This window comes from Hippoglossus hippoglossus, chromosome 20, assembly GCF_009819705.1.
Source record: "Hippoglossus hippoglossus isolate fHipHip1 chromosome 20, fHipHip1.pri, whole genome shotgun sequence".
Classification (NCBI taxonomy): Eukaryota; Metazoa; Chordata; class Actinopteri; order Pleuronectiformes; family Pleuronectidae; genus Hippoglossus; species Hippoglossus hippoglossus.
Window position 1 is genome coordinate 16,697,515 of NC_047170.1, and position 19,600 is coordinate 16,717,114.

The 19,600-nt window shown below is 42.5% G+C and overlaps 1 protein-coding gene across 1 annotated transcript; it reads right to left on the reverse strand.

The window, feature by feature from the left end:
* Window positions 1–27: 27 nt before the first annotated feature.
* Window positions 28–19,487, reverse strand: apbb1ip (amyloid beta (A4) precursor protein-binding, family B, member 1 interacting protein). Its single transcript, XM_034572970.1, has 14 exons — window positions 19,196–19,487; window positions 14,816–14,875; window positions 13,785–13,872; window positions 12,745–13,016; window positions 11,583–11,660; window positions 9,930–10,089; window positions 6,386–6,507; window positions 4,672–4,746; window positions 4,433–4,576; window positions 3,890–4,000; window positions 1,865–1,963; window positions 1,647–1,770; window positions 1,471–1,532; window positions 28–1,116 (listed from the first exon to the last, which is right to left on the reverse strand). The coding sequence occupies exons 2-14, from the start codon at window positions 14,873–14,875 to the stop codon at window positions 379–381; spliced, it is 2,133 nt and encodes a 710-aa protein (XP_034428861.1). The 5' UTR covers window positions 19,196–19,487; the 3' UTR covers window positions 28–378.
* Between the last annotated feature and the right edge of the window lie 113 nt (window positions 19,488–19,600).

Consider the following 19,600-nt stretch of genomic DNA (forward strand, 5'->3'; position numbering starts at 1 on the left):
GTTCTTATGCCACCAGGAATCAAAAGATATTTATTCAGGAGGTTTTATTTAGATGTCATTTGAAAAACAACAACACTCTGGATTCTCCCAGGTAAACATGACAATATATACAATTCTATAAAAAAAAAACATCTCTTTGAACTATGACGACAGGATAAAATGTTTTCTTACAGCAGTCACTGGTTTCTAAGTGACCCAGTTTTAAAACAAGTACAAGGCTGAGCTATAGATGAATCACCTCAATGCTCTGGATAAATGGATCAATCCATTTGTAGTATTGATCTCCAGATGTGACAGAAGTACGGCTGTGGATTAAGTTTGAAATTACTCTTTGTTTGGCAGAGTTCGTTCCTATTCTCCACAAATTACCTGCTCAGACTAATGATCGCCGCGTTTCTTCTGCATGGCTAACATCAGTTCTGACATTAAGTTCCCTTCTCCTCCTCCTCCTCCTCCTCCTAGCGACGGTGTAGTCCTCTTTGGCGGAGGAGGAGGCATCTTCTTCGCCAATCCAGAAGGCAGCGCTGCTGCTCTCAGGGCGGGGGTAGGAGCAGAGGGTGGAGGAGGTGGTGGAGGTGGAGGTGGAGGAGGAGACCCAGCCCCTGTGAACACGGGCTGAGGTGGAGGAGGTGGTAAAAAGCCTGGGTCGGGTGGTGGAGGAGGCAGAGACTGGTCCATGCCCCTGAAACAAGGAGATGGGGATGGGAGGGATTTCGCTGACAGAGGAGGAGGAGGTGGCATTGAACGAAAGGATGGAGATGGGGATGGGAGGGATTTCGCTGACAGAGGAGGAGGAGGTGGCATTGAACGAAAGGATGGAGGAGGGGATGGGAGGGATTTCACTGGCAGAGGAGGAGGTGGGAGGAAGTCTGGTGGTGCCTCAGAGGAGTCATGGAAAGGCGGAGGCTGGGGTGGAGGAGGGAGGTCCATTGCAGGTGGAGGTGGAGGGAAGTTGGTTGGCAGGTTTCGCTGGGGGAGGCTGGGTCTCGAGGAACTCTTGGCAGCTAAAGGAGGTGGTGGAGGAGGGAATGATGAGTCCGGAGGTGGGGGAGGGAGAAACCCACCGGATGATGGAGGAGGAGGAGGAGGAGGTGGAGGTGGGATGCTTCCAAAGTTCTGAGGAGACAGAAAATAGACCAGTAACGCTTCGTGTACAGGAGACGGACAAATGTAAGATTATTTTTCAATTAAACGTTTATAGGTTAAATTGACAAGGTCACAGAAAATCAGCAAATACATTTTCAAAGCTGATACCAGAAAATATTATATCACATTAGAATATATATAAATAATATGAAAAATGACTGAAACAATAAAATTAGCCAAACAAAAACGCCAAAATCTAGAGCTTTCTTTCTTGCCACATCCTTCCACCAAGTTTCAGGGAAATCCGTTAAGTCGTTTGTACGTGATCCTGCTGACTAACTAACAAACATACAGGAGGTATGTAGGTAAGGAGGAGTAGTTCACCTCAGATGCAGGTCCTGGCTGGGGTTTGGGAGCATGACCGTTTGCGTGACTCTGTGACTTGGCTGGAAGGAGAGAAATCACACGAGTGAACGTACTGCACAAGGAAAACGTTTGTTCTACCGACACATCTGGGTCGTGTCATGTCACTGAAACACAGCAGAGAGAGCTCGTTCTACCTTTGATGGTGGGCGAGGGCGTGGAGGGATTGGAGCTGGACGGGGTGCTGCGGTTCATCCACGCAGAGTTGACGACTGCCTTCTTCTCGGCTGCTTTATAGTTTTCATACAGAGACTTGCCGTACTGGAAGTGTGGGGAACACAGCACAGATCGTGACCTTGTGTCTTCTGCTCGAGTTTGTTTCTTGTTATTAAAAAGCAGGGTTGTTCAAATTTACCTTTGCGATCCGTATTCCGGTCACCCACAGGTTCATGCTCCAGGCGTCGTCACAGCACAGATACTTGATGTACTGAGAGTCCTTCTGGATCTGAGGATGCTACACAGACAAATCATGGGAAAGAACCATGTTTGTTTTTGTTTTACCATTTTAAAAACAGCAGCATTTTGATATTTATGTGTCTGACTGCAGCTGTTTGCTGCCGTTTGTCAGTCTGATGATAGTAAACTGAATATATTTGGGTTTTTCACTGTTATCAGGACAAGAAAAGCAATTTAAAGATGTCACCGTGGCCTGTAGGGATATGTGACAGTCTGTCAGGCGGTGAATTATCTCTATTTACTGACACTTTATGGACGAAACGATTAATCCTGAAAATGATTACTACTTGCAGCCACAGCAGGGTTAAGTCTAGGATACATTACGTGTATTTAATTTACTAGTTTTATTAAGAATTACAGAGTAAGGATTACTTTTACCTGTTTTTACATTTTTTAAATTGTACGTTTTTGTTTACATACTTTCCACAGACCCCTGCAGAAGTATTAAATCAAAAAAAGCCATTTTACATTTACATCCCTTTTATCATCAAAGCATGAAAAACCAAACCCCTGTATTTTAGTGTAGATCATATTAAATGTGCATTTAACAGTTTTTTGGGCCACAACAGATGAAAATATACCAACAGTAGCTTCTGGGGGGACAAAAAGTATCACGGCACCATTATACAGTATTAAAACTGCAATGTGTTGTATTGTGTTCAATTAGATTAGAGGGACACAAAATCTATTGACTCTGCCTGAAGCCTTAAACCAACTCGGGAATAAAAGGATCTAGTGTTTTTTAATTATTCTATTATTCCTCGACGGGTTTAAGGATATCACAAGGTGCCACAAGGGGGCAGAGTGAGTCTAGAATCAGATTGCTAAAAAGATTTCATATTTTAATTTCCTGTTATTTGCAATAATCCAGTCGGTATTAGTGAAGACAAACAGAGAGGGAGAGGCAGAGAACTACATTTCAGACAGTCATATCTTCATGTGCACTTTTATCTTGTTTGCATAAGGAGCAGTGAGGTTTGAGTTTTCTGCTCACGTCGTCCTTTGTTGGTTTTATCCAAGAAAACCAGTCGTAGTGATTACAAAAGTATTCCTTGTACATTGTGGACTTTAAAAAAGGGGCTGAGAGTCGATTGTTTTCCCCTTATGAGAAAGTTGAATTTCCACATATTGTCATGATATCAGTTGGGGATAATGAGGATGGTTTCCAGGATCACCTCCAACAACGCATCTCAGAATAACTGTTAAATGATGAAGCTAAATTGTCCCTTGAGTTGCAGCGGGTTTCGGCCGCTCGTGAACGCCCTCATTTAACAGCAGCTATCATCGTATCATATTGTTACAATCTGCAGTTTGTTCTGTACGAAGCCTGAACTGTGAGGACGAGATGTGAGACCTCGTCTTCCAACATGTCCACCCTGACAGTCCATTTTCCCCTTTGCCCTTGGACAAACCGCACCTTGAGGGCTGTGTCTCTCACCGCTGGGTAATTCACTTTCTTTGCCTCTCTAAGCTCTTTTCGCTTTGATCCTCACCATCTAGTCTAACGGTATCTGCTGATTCTGGTGTTTCACAGATGAGATAGGGGGAAAGGAAAGAGCGCAGACTTTCACATCCCTTTAAAAACTGACCCACCAAACCGTCTAATTCTTTCCCTTATTTCCACATCAGCACTTCTCACTCTTAAATGAGCACTGTACGTCCCGTCGATGTTAATATTCTCCGTTTTGAAGTACTTTTAATTAAAACGCAAAGTGCTTTTACAGTCATTTCTTTCACATAAAATCTCATCTAGTTCACCTTTTCTTTACTGAACTGGCTGAAGCTCCTTTCACTTCTCCAAACTAAACTATTTATTGCTTTTCACATTTCCAGTAAAGCAAGCATCAACATCTTATACAGGGTAAAATAGCCCTGGTGTGTGTGGTGTGGATTGATTGATTGATGAAGGATATTTGAAGCTTACCTTCAGAACAAAGCAGAAGTCAGTGGGGGCCTTGTATTTGTTCTTAAAGTCTTTGCCGTAGTAGACGTTTACGTTGTCGAACTGTTGAAAGCAAACGAGGTCACGGGACGACTGAAAAAGAAACAAACAGAGGATGAAATTACATCTGTGATCTGCGGCATCTTTGGGTTTTTGTGTCGACCGAATTGAATCTGCACCACAGATGCAGTAGTGAGACACTGTGTGAAGGTGTGTACGGGAGTAGTTGCTGCTGAGACATGTGAGATATACAGTGAGTGAATGTACGATCCAGCAGGGAGTACAAGATGTAGTGATATTCAGCCGTGCATGAAGCGGGGTTTGATAAAGCAGAAATACAACACACTACATCTTGGTAGTCCCGGAGAGGAAAGAAGAAACTGCTCTTACATTTCATAAGAATCTCATTGGAAATTGCAAAAAAAATATCCATATGAGCAGGATTTTATCTCCAGCTTGAATGAATGTGTCCCAGATCAGCGACCCGGCTCTGTGCATGTGGTGTTTGCTCCTTTGACCCCTGACCTTGGTCTTCCCTTTGGGCACATAATAAATCCCAGAGGCCCTCAGCTGGAAGAGCCGCGGCTTCCAGGACTTCTTTCCATCTTCTCTGAGGTGCAGCACCCCCTCCAGGTCGGGCACGATGATGGACGACCCGCAGAAGTTCTCCTGCGGACGTGAAGAGGGGATGAAAGAGGAGGAGAAGATGAGCGCCCCCTGGGGAAACTTTATACCCCTGTGAGTTTGTGTGCTTGTTTATTTACCTCTATTAATATCTCCTTGTCTTTGTCCTTTATTTCTTTGAGAGCTTTCTTGTCCTTTTTCCAAAGATAAAAGTTCTGCAGGAATAAAACATGAAGTGCATTAATGAGTACGAGTGACGGCTATTAGCAGTTTTTAGCATGTTAGCATCAGAAACTGGAATATATATTTTTGAGGGAAACTTTAACTATTTACTACAAACGTTGTTGCACACGTTCCAATCCTCCTGATGATTAACAGTTTACCGTCAACCTCAGCTTCACAGTGTTTAGTGCTAAGTAGCAAATGTTAGCATTCAAACACTAACTAAGATGGCGTCCATGGTGTAAACATTACACCTGCTTAATATCAGGGTGTTTTGCATTGACATTTTGAAACTGTTATGGTGAGGTCACTCAAAGAGCTAAATGCTAAACTACAGTAGCAGGTTCACTTGAGCATTTAGCTAAAAGAGATAAACATAATTGCAGCAGCACGCTTGCTAGCTCAAGATGCTAAATGCCAAATTAATGTGGCATGTTCACTTTGGCATTTAGCTCAAGATGCCAAAATGTAATTACATTAACATGTTCACATTAGCATTTAGCTTAAACTGCTGCTGTGCCTAAGTGCAGACTCTTGGTTTTGCTCATTAAAATGTCCGTATTCCCTCAAACATGCAAGAAATGCAATATTTTTGTGAATCACTGTTTGGCCCCAGGATTGAGCCCTTTGTGTCTAACATGTAAAATCACTGACCACCACTGACACAATTCAACAACACAAACCATTTGATTTATAAACATTAACAGACAAATTAAAACAATGATAAACTCTCCGGCTGTGACACAGTTAAACCAGTGTCCCCACTCTGGAAGAAGCCTCGTTCTGATCCTGAGACAGCAGCTTTTAAAAGCACCTCGGTTCCCTGGTCAGGTGAACCTCATGATGACTGATTGGTTGAATGAGGGAGGAGCGAGGGGTGAGAGGAGATAAAGACAGGGACAGAGACAGGGACACATACAGGGACAGAGACAGGGACACATAGAGCCATAACAAGCACCTCAGAAGTTGTTGTAGCTGGTGAGAAAAGCACATATTTGAAACTCAGTGCTTTCAAATACCTCCCAAACTCCGACTCTCTGTCCCTGTGTTACTGTGCTCATTTGACTTCATATCAGTTTGGGTCTAAATCTTTCCATCGCCTCAGGGGGAACATTCTGGCAGCTCCTGTCCAAAGTTGCAGCTTTAAATTGATAGGGACATTCTGTATAAAACAGATCTGTCTCCTGTTGGAGGACGTGGAAGACATGACGGAGTGTTTTATAAAATGAGAATGTCTCACCAGGTTTCCGAACCGGTTATTTGTCTCTGCCAACAGACAGAGTCCATTACATACCCTGGGATTATAAATGGATCCGTTACATCAACAAACATGACGGGATCTCTCCGTCTTTTCCCAGAAGCTGTTTCGTCTGATATATTACAGCGAGGACGTGAATGGAAGAGGTCATCCTGCGCGGAGCAAACACATCTCGTAATTGACAACAATTCAGCAGACGGCACTGAGCTGAATCAACGTGGAGAGAGATCTGCACGAATCAAGGCCAAGAATAATGAACTGGCCAGGGCTGGAGTTTAGAGATATGACACGCACGTCACCTCCAATCACTCGGTATGCAAGCTACAATATGTAATGACCTCAAAGTGTTGATGATGTACAATAAGGGGACGAACCTGTGGGTTTTTGAAAACCTCGTGTTTTTCCCCACGCTCTTTAAAGAGGACTTTGTTCTCGGTGTCCCTCGTCCACGCTAAGAGCGGCTCCACCAGGTTCTCATGGTCTTCAAATGTCCGTTCTGCAAACAGAAATCAAACTAAACGTCAGTAAAGTCATAATAAAAGTAATCATATCATTGCCCTGAAGCCATATTGTATAAAAAGTATATGACAATATTGCATATTTTAAATTTCTCTAATTGCACAAGTATTAGTTGACAGAAAGAAATGACCCAATAGAAATGTTTGCAGTGTTTCCCTGTTGGGAGTAGTCGTGTATATATTAGTATTTTTATGTATTTTTAGGTGTTTACGTCGTTTGTTATGAATGTAGTCTAAGTTTTGTGTTAGATTTCTATCTGCAAAGTGATATTCAGTTTCCCAACACTGTCAACAAGTCACATCATCACTACAGGACATAAAAGGTCTTTGGTCGATGCCAAAAAATGTCCAAGACCAACGGATTTTGTCTTTGGAAGCAGGTTGTGCCCGATAGGAAAATAAAACCATTTGGTTGCGGTTAGGGAACTGCAGCCATGCTACTGTTCTGCTTTTTGCTCCTGAGAAATGACAAGTCCTTATTCGCATGACCATGAAAGATCACTTGTTTGAGTGATGACAACAAAGGTTATTTCAGACACCTTAAAAACAAAAGACCAATGGTGTCATTGTCATGGCGAGGACCTTACAGTGGAAATACACAAATTAAGTACATCTAAATTTTGCTTTGCATACGTTCTCTACATTAAAATGAATGCGTGTATTTGCTTAACTAAAAATAATTTCTCAGCACAGTCAAACACTGCAAAAGTCAAAACCCCCCAGTTTGTCTCGGAATGAGTCAACATTGTTGAAACCAGAATCGACGACTCTCTAATCGCACTTTAAATTCTCCGTGTGTCCCCTCTGTTTTAGCTTTGCACTGTAAAACACGCCAGAACAAATGCCTCAACGTGTGGACTGTAGTTCACTCTGCCACAAAATCTTTAACTCAGCTGAGCCTGGTTCCAAGTCACAGCTGCGTAATTGTCCATCTCAAATGGGCCGAATCAAGGGATCGATAAAATACAACCCTCCCCATTCGCTGGAGGAACTTTAAATGGCAATAAAGCTCGACAACACATTAAAAGCACTTTCCTCCTCACTATCTCCTCCTCCTCTTCCTCCTCCTCTGCCCACCCACACACCCGGTGCCATAGATCTTAATCGTGTACTGGCCATTTGACTGTAGTTTAGCCACGCTCCCCAATTACAGGTTTGCAGCCGAGGCAGAGCTAGGCATTAACTAGATTGCTGCCAGTGTTCCAGTCTATAGTTTGACTATTGCAATCCTGAAATGGATGGTGTGACTGTTCTGCTGGAGTGAGTTATTAGGGGTAAAACTCCCTTTGAAGTGCATTAACCACATCGTGTGTCGCGGTGGTGGAGTGGATGACGAGCACGTGGCCGAGTAGAGACTTGTTTGATGATGGCGATGCTGTTGAGGGCTGTGGGTGTTTACTACGCTCCGAGACGCCTGGCCTTTTTTATTGATTAAAACGATTAAACTTGAGATGGTATAGTGCCCAGACCACTCGCAGGGGGGGGGGGGGGGGTCACACACGTTGAACGATGAATGGAACAGTTTCCAATGTGAAGCTGTCCAGTTAGTCAGAGATGACACAAGACCCGGACCGTGATGCCCATGAGTCAAGTTACGCACACGGAAGGATTTAAAGTTATATCTGTGTCTCAGACAGATATAATTCGGTTAAAAATAAACTGTTGACTCAAGGGAAACACACATTTCCTCAATTGTTTTTGCACAGGCAGCATTGAGGTCTACCCAGAACATTGGTTGGACTCGTACAGTATTTTATTGTTCATTCACACGCTCGTTGGAAGGTCTCATTTCCCAAATTGTAAAGTCGGTGTTCAGACTTCGGTGTGTTTCTACGCCTTGATGTCACAATGTGGAAAAAAACCTGGACACTGTAAACAAAAGGTTTTTGTTTGTGTGATTTAAATACTTCCACCAATACTTCTAATATTTGCATAGGAGCAATCCATTTCCTTTGTGATGCTACAATTTCAAAAAAGGCCTCTGTAAATGTTTTCTGTGACAAGATATTTAAGCAAACACATATTCTATAAATTTTTTATTGTCTATAAATGCCACAAAATAACCAAAACCGTCAATGTATTGATCCGCTACTGAAAAACTGAAACTTATATCACATAACTGCACATAACTTTAAAGGTATTTCTACTTTCTTTTGAGTTTTGGGAGATCTTCACTCCACAGACAGATTAGTGAAGTTTTGCTAAATGAATCAACACATTCCTTGGTTTTTGTCTTGCGACAGATTTAGTTTAAATGAGGGAAAAAGCACAGTATTTCTTGGCTTATCCTCTAATTTAGTGCGTCACAGTTTAACTAGCCGCATATAAAATTACTTGAATATAATTTCTAAGCAAAACAACATTGGCTTAGGTTCTGTTGCTCGCAGAGGTTAATGATTTTACCACCAGTGTTTCATTAAAACCCTTTCACCATGGAGCACAATGACTCCTTGTCCGTGACATATAAGACTGTTTCTTTAAAAAAAGAAGTGAATTCAGCTCAGTAACAATCTGATGAAGTTGTTAGAAAACAGAGAAAACAGATGGTAATGAACGGCTGCAGGATCTGAGTCCGGCAGCTGAAGTAAATATAGTACAGAGCGCTCAGACGGAGGATTGAGATCATGAGGCTCCTATTTCCACATGACAGGGAGGAAGACTGACAGTGTCCGACGCAACAAATTAAACCCACCTGTCTGCACTGTACGCATGTGTGTGAGCGAGGGAGGGAGAGAGAGACTGCAGGAAAGAGAGGAGGAGGAGGGAGGGAGAGAGAGAGAGAGAGGGAGAGAGAGATGAATGGGAGTAAGATCAGTGTTTCATTGTGAGCTCGCTGCAGTGTGGCCGTCATGCCAATAAAAACACAGTCCATCATCTGGACCAGGATGAAAAATCCCAGCCTGTACATTCAGTCTGTGTGTGTGTGTGTGTCTGTGTGTGTCTGTGTGTGTAGCTGACAGTTTAGATAAAAACACACCGAGGGCTTATGTTGTTAAAGCTGTAATCTACCGCTGCTGTGTTTTTCTTGTTTTGTTGATATATTTGCTGCTCAGTTCGAGCTCATTGCCGCGGCGCTCCTGCACTACATTACCCAGAAATCACTTCCCATCAAAGCAGTGTCCCCAGTCGTAAGACATCTCTCTGCCAGTAAAAATAACGTCTGTAGCTCTGAGCAGATTTATTCCAAACTAGTCGTGGGATTTCATCACGCTCGGTTCCTCTTTCTATCTTCACCTGACAATATTTAACCACAGAATGACTCTGGTGCTACATCAGCCGGTGGCAGCACGTAGATTTATCATTGGTCATAAAGCCTCCTCGTGCTATTGTTGCCTCCCAGGTTAAAAAACCCAGTCGTACCACGGCACACAATCACTATACATCTACTGCAGGAACTCACCGAGCTGCAGTTCGGGGTTTGTCTCGCACAAGCTCCAGTCCACGTTACAGTCGCAGTGAGTCTTCTCAAACATGTTGTCCAGAACCTCCCTGACGTTCTGCCGCTCATCCACCATCAGGGTCTTGGCGCTTCCGTCGTTCATCAGCACCTTCACGACCAACTGTCCGGAAAACAATTGAATTACATTTTTAAATGATGCATTACTTTGCTGTATTTTCTCCAACTAACAAAACAATACGACAAATGTTCATATTGAAACAGGTGAAATCGCTAATGTAATTGTTATTTATTCACATATATCAATCAATATAACAATCATGTATTTTCTTACTAATCCTAAATTGCCCTTTCTTGCCCTTGTTTACAGGGGACAACTGTGAATGTAACGGATGGGGTTGAACATGTGCTGTTGATTATTGGGTGAGTGTCAGAGCTGTCCTGCTGTGTCGGTGATAATTAAATAAGAAAGTATAACCGGTAAGAAATAAGAGTTCCAGTTACAACAAGAGGTTTTGAGTGTCTGTGTGAGCGATTGCAGTTAAAGGTTTTGTGGGCAGCAGCAGCAGCAGCAGCAGCAGGTCTCTCTAAGCAGTGACGCATCCAATCCACACACATGCAACTTGTTTATTTTCCATTTAAATTACAGGATACAAACGCTAAATAGCTGTTTCTGCCTGTTAATGTTAGTTCTGCTAGAGGAGGCCGTGCACTGCCACTTCTGTCTCAGTGGCATTTTTTCGTCCTCCCAAGCTGAAACGAATTTAGCTCTGGAGCAGACCAGCGCTTTCCTCCCGGGCTCATATGGCTTCACACTTCCTCTCATCTGGAGACAAATCCAGCTTTGGAAGGCTTAGCAGTTTCACAGAACCAAGGTCAGCCAGTCGCTCGCGTTGTGCCAAAAAAATGTGGGTTACAGAGATGTTATCGCAGGAGGGTTTAGAGAGTTAGCCCACATGTTCCTCCGTCTGGACCTCACCTTCAACACAATATGGTTTCGGCGTTTGGTTGAATGAGATGTCACTGGACGGGCAAATTATTCTTCCTCTTACTGTACTTCCTCATGCAAGGCAACCAGTGGTTTCTATGAAACCCGAAAATCACATTCTGCCCAAACCACAGAGAGTGCACCTTGCTCTTCTGTGTCCAACAGCTGGGACAGATGTTCCTGTGAAAGTTACCGTTTTTTCGCTGTTTCAGTTTAGATTTTAGATCATTAATATCTTATCAAGAAAACCACGAAGTTTGTTCCACCTGCACCACGAGAGGAAGTATAAAACATGACACATTATCCATCATAACACCCATGATGGCCTGCAGTCTGAGGCTTGTTGGGTTTTGTGTTGAACTACAGACCCTGAGGTGAAGCGTTGCATTTAAAACATGTCTGCACCTTTTTGAGTGCTGCTTTACAAATGTGAGTGACCACATATCACCCACAGAGGAAACTGTGCTGCTCAGCGTAACATTGGCTCCTTGAGCGAAGCCGTCCCTTACTGATCGATGGCTGTTTCGAAGGCACAAAGAGCCGAGCTGTGTTTGAACATTACGTCTTTTACAGTGAAGTCCTTGTAGCCGTAACTCAAAATGTCATAAGTATGGTTTATGGCAGCGGACGCGAGGTCAGAAGTGCACTTCAGAGTTTAGTCGTCTTACCTTTTTCACTTTGGCCTCCTTGAGCTTCTCCAGAGCGAGTTTGATTTTGTCTGCTTTCATCTGCGCCTCGATTTCCTCCTGAATAAGACAAACAACGACATGTTAATGAGACAGATGAGTTACAGTGAAGAACAGATTGTCTTTTGCCATTTCTTCTGCTTGCTTATACCTTTACATCTATTGCACAGAGGTATCAATCCTCTCATCTAGCTCTCAGTAGTTTGAGGTACTGCTTTGAATTCATAAAAAGTGCGTCAGATAAACGAGGAGCAGAATCCGGTGTCTCTGTTTCTATGGCTGTAGCATCTCAGTGCTGCTCAGGAGATGCTTCCCATTCTCATTATCTTCATTCAAGAATTTAATTTGTAAATTTACAATGACTGGATTAGCAGGGATGCAAAAAAAATTTCAGAGTCAGGTGTGATTAAAATCCTGCCCACAGCGGCAGTTTTAATGAAGTTCTACTCCTCGACCCAACAACTTTCATTCACTGCCTCAGCACAGCTGCTGCTTCTACCTCAGGAGGATGAGGTAACAAATCTCTGCTAAAGCAATAAGCTCCTGTCTGGTTCCACCCCCCTGAACACGGCCACATCTTACCTCCCCTATTCCAACCTGAGGTATTGATCCTGTTTCCCTTTCCTGCCTCATGGCTGCACGTGTTTGATCTGTTCCAGACTGTTTCACCTCAGATGCTAACTGTAACAGATGCCTCAGCCCAGGAACAACTTTGTCATGAGCTCACCGCCCAACTGCTATAAGAGCAATACCACTCTTAGCAGTTGCACCAAGATGAAAAGGACCAGAAATATATATGCTGGGAACTGGTGTCGTTTTTTAATACTGTCTTGTCACGAATGCCTTGGAAAGCACTTTGTCATCGGTAAACCAAGACATAATAAAACAGAGACTGACTATTGCCTCTCCCAACCCCCATATAAGCAGTACAGCAATGCACGGAAATGTTCCTTTTACTTTGCTGTCCGTCCTCGAGGCCTTTTTCCTTCAAGCTGTTAAAGTTTTATTAAAATACTTTCTATTATTATGAAAAACCTTCATAAAACTCTCACTTCTTGAATGTTGGACCAGCTACAGGCTGTATGGAGATTAACATCTATTTGCAGGGATGTAACTGTTACTGTGAAAACACTGTCACACCCACCTTTGTAGGCTTTGCGCCCTGAGGGGGCGGAGGTGGCAAAGGGGAGGTGGCCGAGGTGTTGCTGCTTGTGCTGCTCGCTCGAGATGCTGGTGAAGCTGGTGATGCATGGGGGCTCAGGCCTTTGAGTGATGGTGGCAGATCCGGTGGAGGCGGCGACGGCACCTTCAGACCTTCTATCTCTGCTGCGAGTTTCACTTCGGTCGCATTTAGGTCAGCGACCAAATCAGCCATCAGCGCATCCAAATCAGTATCCTCCAGTTCATGGAGGGACTCTGGTGTTAGGAGCAGAATCAGTGTATTAGGAAATAACTCAAGTGGGTATTTTAGACAACACAAAAATACTTTTACTGTTACAGTAACAGTCATGTCCAACATACAGTAAGTTCCTATTCTGAAATAACTTTGGGTTGTCTTGCAAACACGTTGTCTTTTTCACTTACAACTTCCTTTTTCTTTGTTTTTATGAAGTAATGCAATAACATGGGTTTTCCTTCATTGTGCTTTTGTGTTTGCTAACTGCCATCTTCATGTCTGATGACGTGAAACAAGTTGTGAGTCTCTTTCACATCATTGCCTTCCCTCTCAAAGGACATGAACTCAGCGTAAACAAAAGGATATTAGCATTGTGAAGATGTTGTCATGCTAATTGCTGACATTAGCTTTTGGCTCCAGATGCTAGCTGGTGGGATATAGGTCCTTATACAGGCATTTGTTATCAAGAACTGCAAAACCTATAAAACTGATGATTAATGACGTGCCTTCCAAAAAAACAAAAAAAAAACAGGGGAAGAAAACTTTCAAATGACATTTCGTGACTTTGCTTTAAAATTATTATGGCTTATGTTACAGCCCCTGAGCCAGAGGCAGACACAGTGACCTTAATTTTTAAACTTGCTAAAACAGATAATTTGCTTGATAATATTAAACTTGCGATATATCCTTGCCCAATGAGTGTGTGTTATAGCAAACATGGTGCAGAAGTTCAACCCCCTGCTCTTTGTGGTGTTTCTTCACTCATGGCGGACAAAGTGTTTAGTCACCGTTCAGGTCGGCGAAGCCGATAGAGTAGTTGACTTCCTGGTTAGCGTAGGGGAGAGGTTCTGGAGGTCCTGTCTCCTGTTCCAGGCTCTGTGGGGAAACAATGAACAAGGCCGTGTGTTTATAAGAATATAATATCTGTACAATATGTACAGGACCCCGAGAGGCTCAGGGAGTTAATGCACAACACATTCTGAGTGCACGGAAACATAAACAGTCCCCAAATATTATGCAAAGAAATACAACGTTTACACGTTTTCATGTTCCATCTGTTTTCAGGTACGACACCTAACAGGGCTTCTGTGTGTGATATTAACTGCCCCTCATACAAGGGGAAGTGGTTTTAAAAGGACTGGTGGCCTGGAAAACAACATCAAAGTGATCAGCAGAGCTTTTCACTAAGAAGAAACTGTGTAATCTCGAGCTGGCTCATGCGTTTGCCATTTGACCTCCCCTCTAAAAGGAAATGTAATTTATGGTTGTTAGATGACCACAAAGAGTTCCCCCCCGCTGTGTCTGTTGTGCTTGCCAGTCTAGAGTGTCTCGGTGATCGATGGTGGGTTTTAGTGGGGTTGTCATTATTCTTTGAGGGAGAAAAGTCTATTTAAGGTAGTGGAATTAACTCTGGGAAGCCCGGAGAAAATGTGCAGCATTTAAGATGTGGCCTATATAATCCCTTTCAAGCACTAATGGTGTTTTAGTTGTTAAAACAAAGAGCATCTGATGCTCTTAGCAAAAAAGGGGGAAATCGTTGTTGCACTTTGCGGAAGAAATGAAGTAATCCTTTCTTCAAATTGAACAGAATTATTTGAATAACATATTTCTGACAGGAAGTGATACTAAGGAAGTGAATGTATGATCTGTCCAAAATTAAACCTTCCGTTCTATAATATTTACTTTCAGTTAATGAGTTGTATTTTTATATTATTTAATTTTCTAATAAACAACTTACATTACAGTAAGTCATGAGAAATACAAATTACTGAGTGTTAGTTACTAAAATCATACAGTTGTCATGAGAAGTTGAGATTACCTGAGTGAGGAGGTCCATCTCCCCCAGCAGGTCGCTGAACATGGCGTCGATGTCGTCCATCTGGTTAAAGCAACAACAGAAATGTCACACGCAGAAAAGGCTCAGACTCTAAACTCTGTCCAATGCAGCTATGAGAGCACAACGTGTATCAATGGGCTGAATTGATTGGACGTGGTTGTCGTGACAAATGATGGTCGAGGAATGTATGGAATGAAGAGGTGAAACCATTTGCATGTTAAAAGTGCTGCTGACGGCCTGTGGTAGAAACACAGTACTGCTGCTTTACTTTGAAATGTGTGCGGTTGTCGTCCGTGCCCCGAAGCTCCGCTTTCCTGAAACATCTCCCGCCAAGATCCAACTGAGCAAACTTTGAATGCATAACTTGCAGGCGTCTCTTTTTTTTCTGTTTGGCTGGAACTTGTCACATCTTGTTTGCTGAACTGGAGTTTGGAATATTATTTCATTTTCTCACAGCGTCAGGAATAAAAATGTACCGTGTTATTTATAGATCTCTGCCTTTCAGACGATACATTTCTTATTTTGTTGGTAGTTGTCTTCATCAAACCATCGTACTAATTGAACTTTGACATCTTCTAACCTTCCCTCTTCTGAATGCTGCAAGTCACCGGTTATTATGAGCCACACATTCAGTCCTATGATGACAAACAAATTCATTTCAAAAGTTTAAAGCTACAACGCTTAAATTAAACATCTCTGCAAACTAAGATCATAGGAACGTTCCCTGAAACACGCTGGAGGTTTAAACCAGACCTATGAGGGTAATATCAGAATCTTCAGGGTTCATTATTTCAGTTCGGTGGCACAACACCCTGAAGGACAACTACAGTAGCCGTGTTTTCCCTGAAAACAACTTCTGCAGATTCGCTCAGGGTTTCCATCTTAGATTATGTGTGTTATCTGTCTCTCATGTATCATTCGAAGCCTCATTTGTCAAAGCAAATGTTATGATGGCCTAGAATATGCAGTCAAAACAGAGTCCCTGTTTTCTTACAGTGGAACATAAGCAGTAGTAGTCAGGAGCAGGACTTCAGGGAAGGTGTGAGCGGGAGTTCAGTCACTCACGGGAAAGATTGGGTGCAACTGTGCAAGCTCCTCATTCATCATCATCCTACTGTAGGACTGTGATGGTGAGTAAACGCACTTCTCTGGACAGAAAGTACGGAATCAGTGAATTCTGAGCCTGATGACCACTGAACCTTTCTGATCAGTGGCTGTAAGACAACTGCTTGATAAACATTAAAGATCCACCTTGTACTTCTGTGGCTGTTAATGAACTTCACTGGAAAACTTTGGGCTAAAAGTTGACCACTTTGGGTTTTTTGCCGAATGTTAGGATGCTGACACCTATCATCACCTTTTTATACGAGCTACACACGATGAAAAACAAAGATGGAGACAACAAAATATCAGATAAACAACTTTTAAGTCAGTTTATTAGCAAGCTATGAGTTAGCATGGCTAATCTGGAGCTGTAAGAACATGTGGACTTAATTGCTAACAGAAATAACTTAGTTGTCAAGAATGAAAACTTTGGAACTACAGAAGAAAATAGTTTTTTTGTATAGTACCTCTCAACAACGAGGTAATTCAATGCAGTACAATACAAATGACTTAATTCATATTCTGTAAAAGGGTTGGGTTGTAGGGCACTGATTAAACGTCCACGTGTTGATATGCTATATGACATTGAACAGAGTTGTGTTGGAAATATATTTTTTTGTAATGCTTGGATAACTCTTCACACTTCACTGCTGTGGTACATTAGATATGCAAATGTGGTCTTTATCAAAGTGCAACTGGCTGCCTGCGCTCATCACGGTGTGGAATCATGTGTAGTAAACTGTGAGATCCAGCAGCAGAGGAGAGAAAAACGTTTGAGAAGAATTTAATCAAAAGACTCCCGAGGCAAAAGTCTTTTAGTCGCAGTGTGGAGAGGAGACGAGTGTGACTGATGCTGTTCCAGGCCACAGCTCATACGCTGTTGTGACATGATGTTTCCCATTTGAATGTGAAATGGATCAATATTGTTCCAGCGAACAGATGGCGTCTGCATGTTTGGTTGAGAAACTCCCACTTTCTGACTCTGTAGATCAATTCAGGCAGATTTTGGATAACAGACAACTCTATTACACAACTCTGTCACGCGTAGGAGCTTCTTGGTGTCGAGCCTTAATTTCCATGTGACATATTCATGAGTGGGTCTCCAACTCCTTTAGCTCGTACGCCTCCACCCTTTCACACAACTGGGTTCGCCCTATAGGAGGAAGTGGTGAAGTGTAAACTTCCTGCCAATCGCAATGTTGAAATCATGTAGGAAGTGATGACATGAGCCACCTGCAAACTTAACGTGACTGTTTTACTGGTATTAGTATGTGTTTAAATGTGGTTTAGATATGATAGTCTGCATGAAGGCTGAAGAAAAAGTAATGATCAAGTATAAAGCCTGCATGAGTAATAAAATACATGAACTGAAATTTTTAGAAAACCGCTCTGTTATAAAAACTACGTCATAATTTAAATTCCCTGATTCATTTATGTCCCAAAGCCTTTTTATTTAAAGTGTGTTAACAACCTCTTAACACAGAGAGCTGTAAAGGAAATTGTTGTACCAGACCAATTGTTGGTCAGATCTCGAAAACTGTCTCATCTCATCTCTTCATGGAACTCCCAGCGAGACAGAGGACAAGTGAACTTCTCCAAATGTCCAACCAAGTTCATAAAAACATGAATAAAACACTTCTCTGGCTCAAGATGGTGGCTTTGACAGAGATCTGTTGCAAAATCATTCAGAAGATTCTTATCAGGAATTGTGGAGAACTCTTCGTTGGAAGTGAAACACTGGCATGACTGATGCTATTTGAAATGAATAAGTGGATGCACACAGTTCTCTGAAGGGACCCCGGCTTTCCTTTTAAACCGGAATTGCTTCTACTAAGAGACCAAACTTTGTGAAACAGGTATTTTTGGCAATAGGTGCAATAACTATGCAACAGGTTTAAAGTCTGTGAACCTATGATTCATATTCAGAAGAGTCTCGCTGCCCTTTTTGCACCATTTTCTCTGCAGAAACTGGCCTTGAAAATATGTGATTTGTCAGCATTTGTAAATATTATTGGAAACACTCAGGCATGAACACTGGCAGCTCTCCAGACTCGCACAATGCACTGTGAAAACACACCACTGCAGGCCATATACTTCTGGTATTTGCTGAAATTAAATACTGGCTATACAGTGTCTGCAAGTGCATTCCTCCAGAAAACAGTTTCCCTCCTCCCTCCTTAATAATCTCAAATACATGTCTCTGCCTTTTTCATGACAGGCAAAAACCAGACAAGAACACAAAGCACAAGAGTGTTTGCCATATTGTATAGAAACTCAGACTGAATATCTATACTCGAGGCTTATTCAGATGTGTTTACAGAACCGGTCGAATGCTACCGTGAAGAAGAGAAGTCAGGGACTCGGCAGCAGGAACAAAACGCTGGAGGGGATAAAAAAAAAAACCTCAAATCATAACTGGCACTGAACAATACACAAGATCGTATCTGTGTTTGCCGAAGAGGGTTTGTCTTAGAATCAAACTCGGATGTTAAAAGCACAACACCTGCAGTAATTGAGTAACAAGGATATGTACGTTTTTCCCTACGAGTAATTTGACAGTGTGTGTTTTAACATATTCCTGTGGGTTTTCTTGTTGACGACGCTTCTAAACAGGATTAAACCCGTCAACTAAGTGGTTTTAACCCCATCCTTGAAGCGGACATGTTCGGTGATGCACCATGTAAGTGATTCGGTCTGTTCCTCTGTGATTAAATCTCCTCTCCGAAGCCAAATGTACAAAATGTTCCAATCATCGGTGACAAACTGACGGCACTGCAAGCTTTAAAAATAAGAGGCCAGGCCTATCGGTTTTCTCGTGGTTATTGAGTCATGGAGCAGTCTGACATTAGAGCTGGGTCCACCCTGTTGTACCGTAGACAGGAACACAGATGAACTAACACCCTGCTTGTCATCTTGAAATACGCCTAATGTCTTTTTTATTTGTGGTACAACAACCTAATTTAGATTCATCTCACCAGAACAAAACGATCGTAGATGGCGATGACAGTTTTCTGCTGTTTTTTTGCTCCTGGTTGACAACTTTTTTTTAAAAAGGAAGCTTTAGAATCACTAAATCTGACAGGATGCCAAACATTAACTGTCATATCTGCGTGTCTGCTATGACTGTAACAGGAAAAACTAATTCTCTGTGTTTGACATCAACTTAAAACAACATCCTACAGGGGAGTCAAAGTGAGGAAGGCAGCTAAGGAGGTTCACCGTTTACTGAAGGTACGGTTTAACGGAGCAGGGACTCACCTTTTCAGATTCTTTTAATCCTTGTTTCACCGTATAGTTTCAAGATAACAGCTTCATGGGCCGAATATTCTCCTCTGATGAAGCTCTACACCAGTAAAAAGCAGCTACATGCAGGGTGTGTTGATTGCATCTGGCTCTCTGAATGCTCAATGCGGAAGTTCAGGTCCAGACCTGTCACTGCATTCTTGCAAAGAGTCTCCACACTTTCACAACAGTCTTGTCAGGGCAGCGCTGGGCCCCCCCCCCCCTTTCACAGTGCTGCTTATCTGCATGGCAACTGCTTCAAACACACGAGGAAAATACTTCATCTAGCTACGAGTTTCAATCAAGACTTTTGCGGTGATAGACAACCACTTGAGCAGATGATGGAGTGTGTGGAGGGAAAGAAAAGGCATTGGTGGGATT

Bases quoted from the DNA above. Each gene is read 5' to 3' on its own strand.
- apbb1ip (XM_034572970.1), bottom strand. From the start codon at position 14,875: ATGGACGACATCGACGCCATGTTCAGCGACCTGCTGGGGGAGATGGAC. The intron at 13,873-14,815 runs GTAATCTCAACT...GTTTCCCCACAG, and splicing joins AGATGGACCTCCTCACTCAG to AGCCTGGAACAGGAGACAGG. The intron at 11,661-12,744 runs GTGGGTGTGACA...TGTCTTATTCAG, and splicing joins AGGGCGCAAAGCCTACAAAG to GAGGAAATCGAGGCGCAGAT.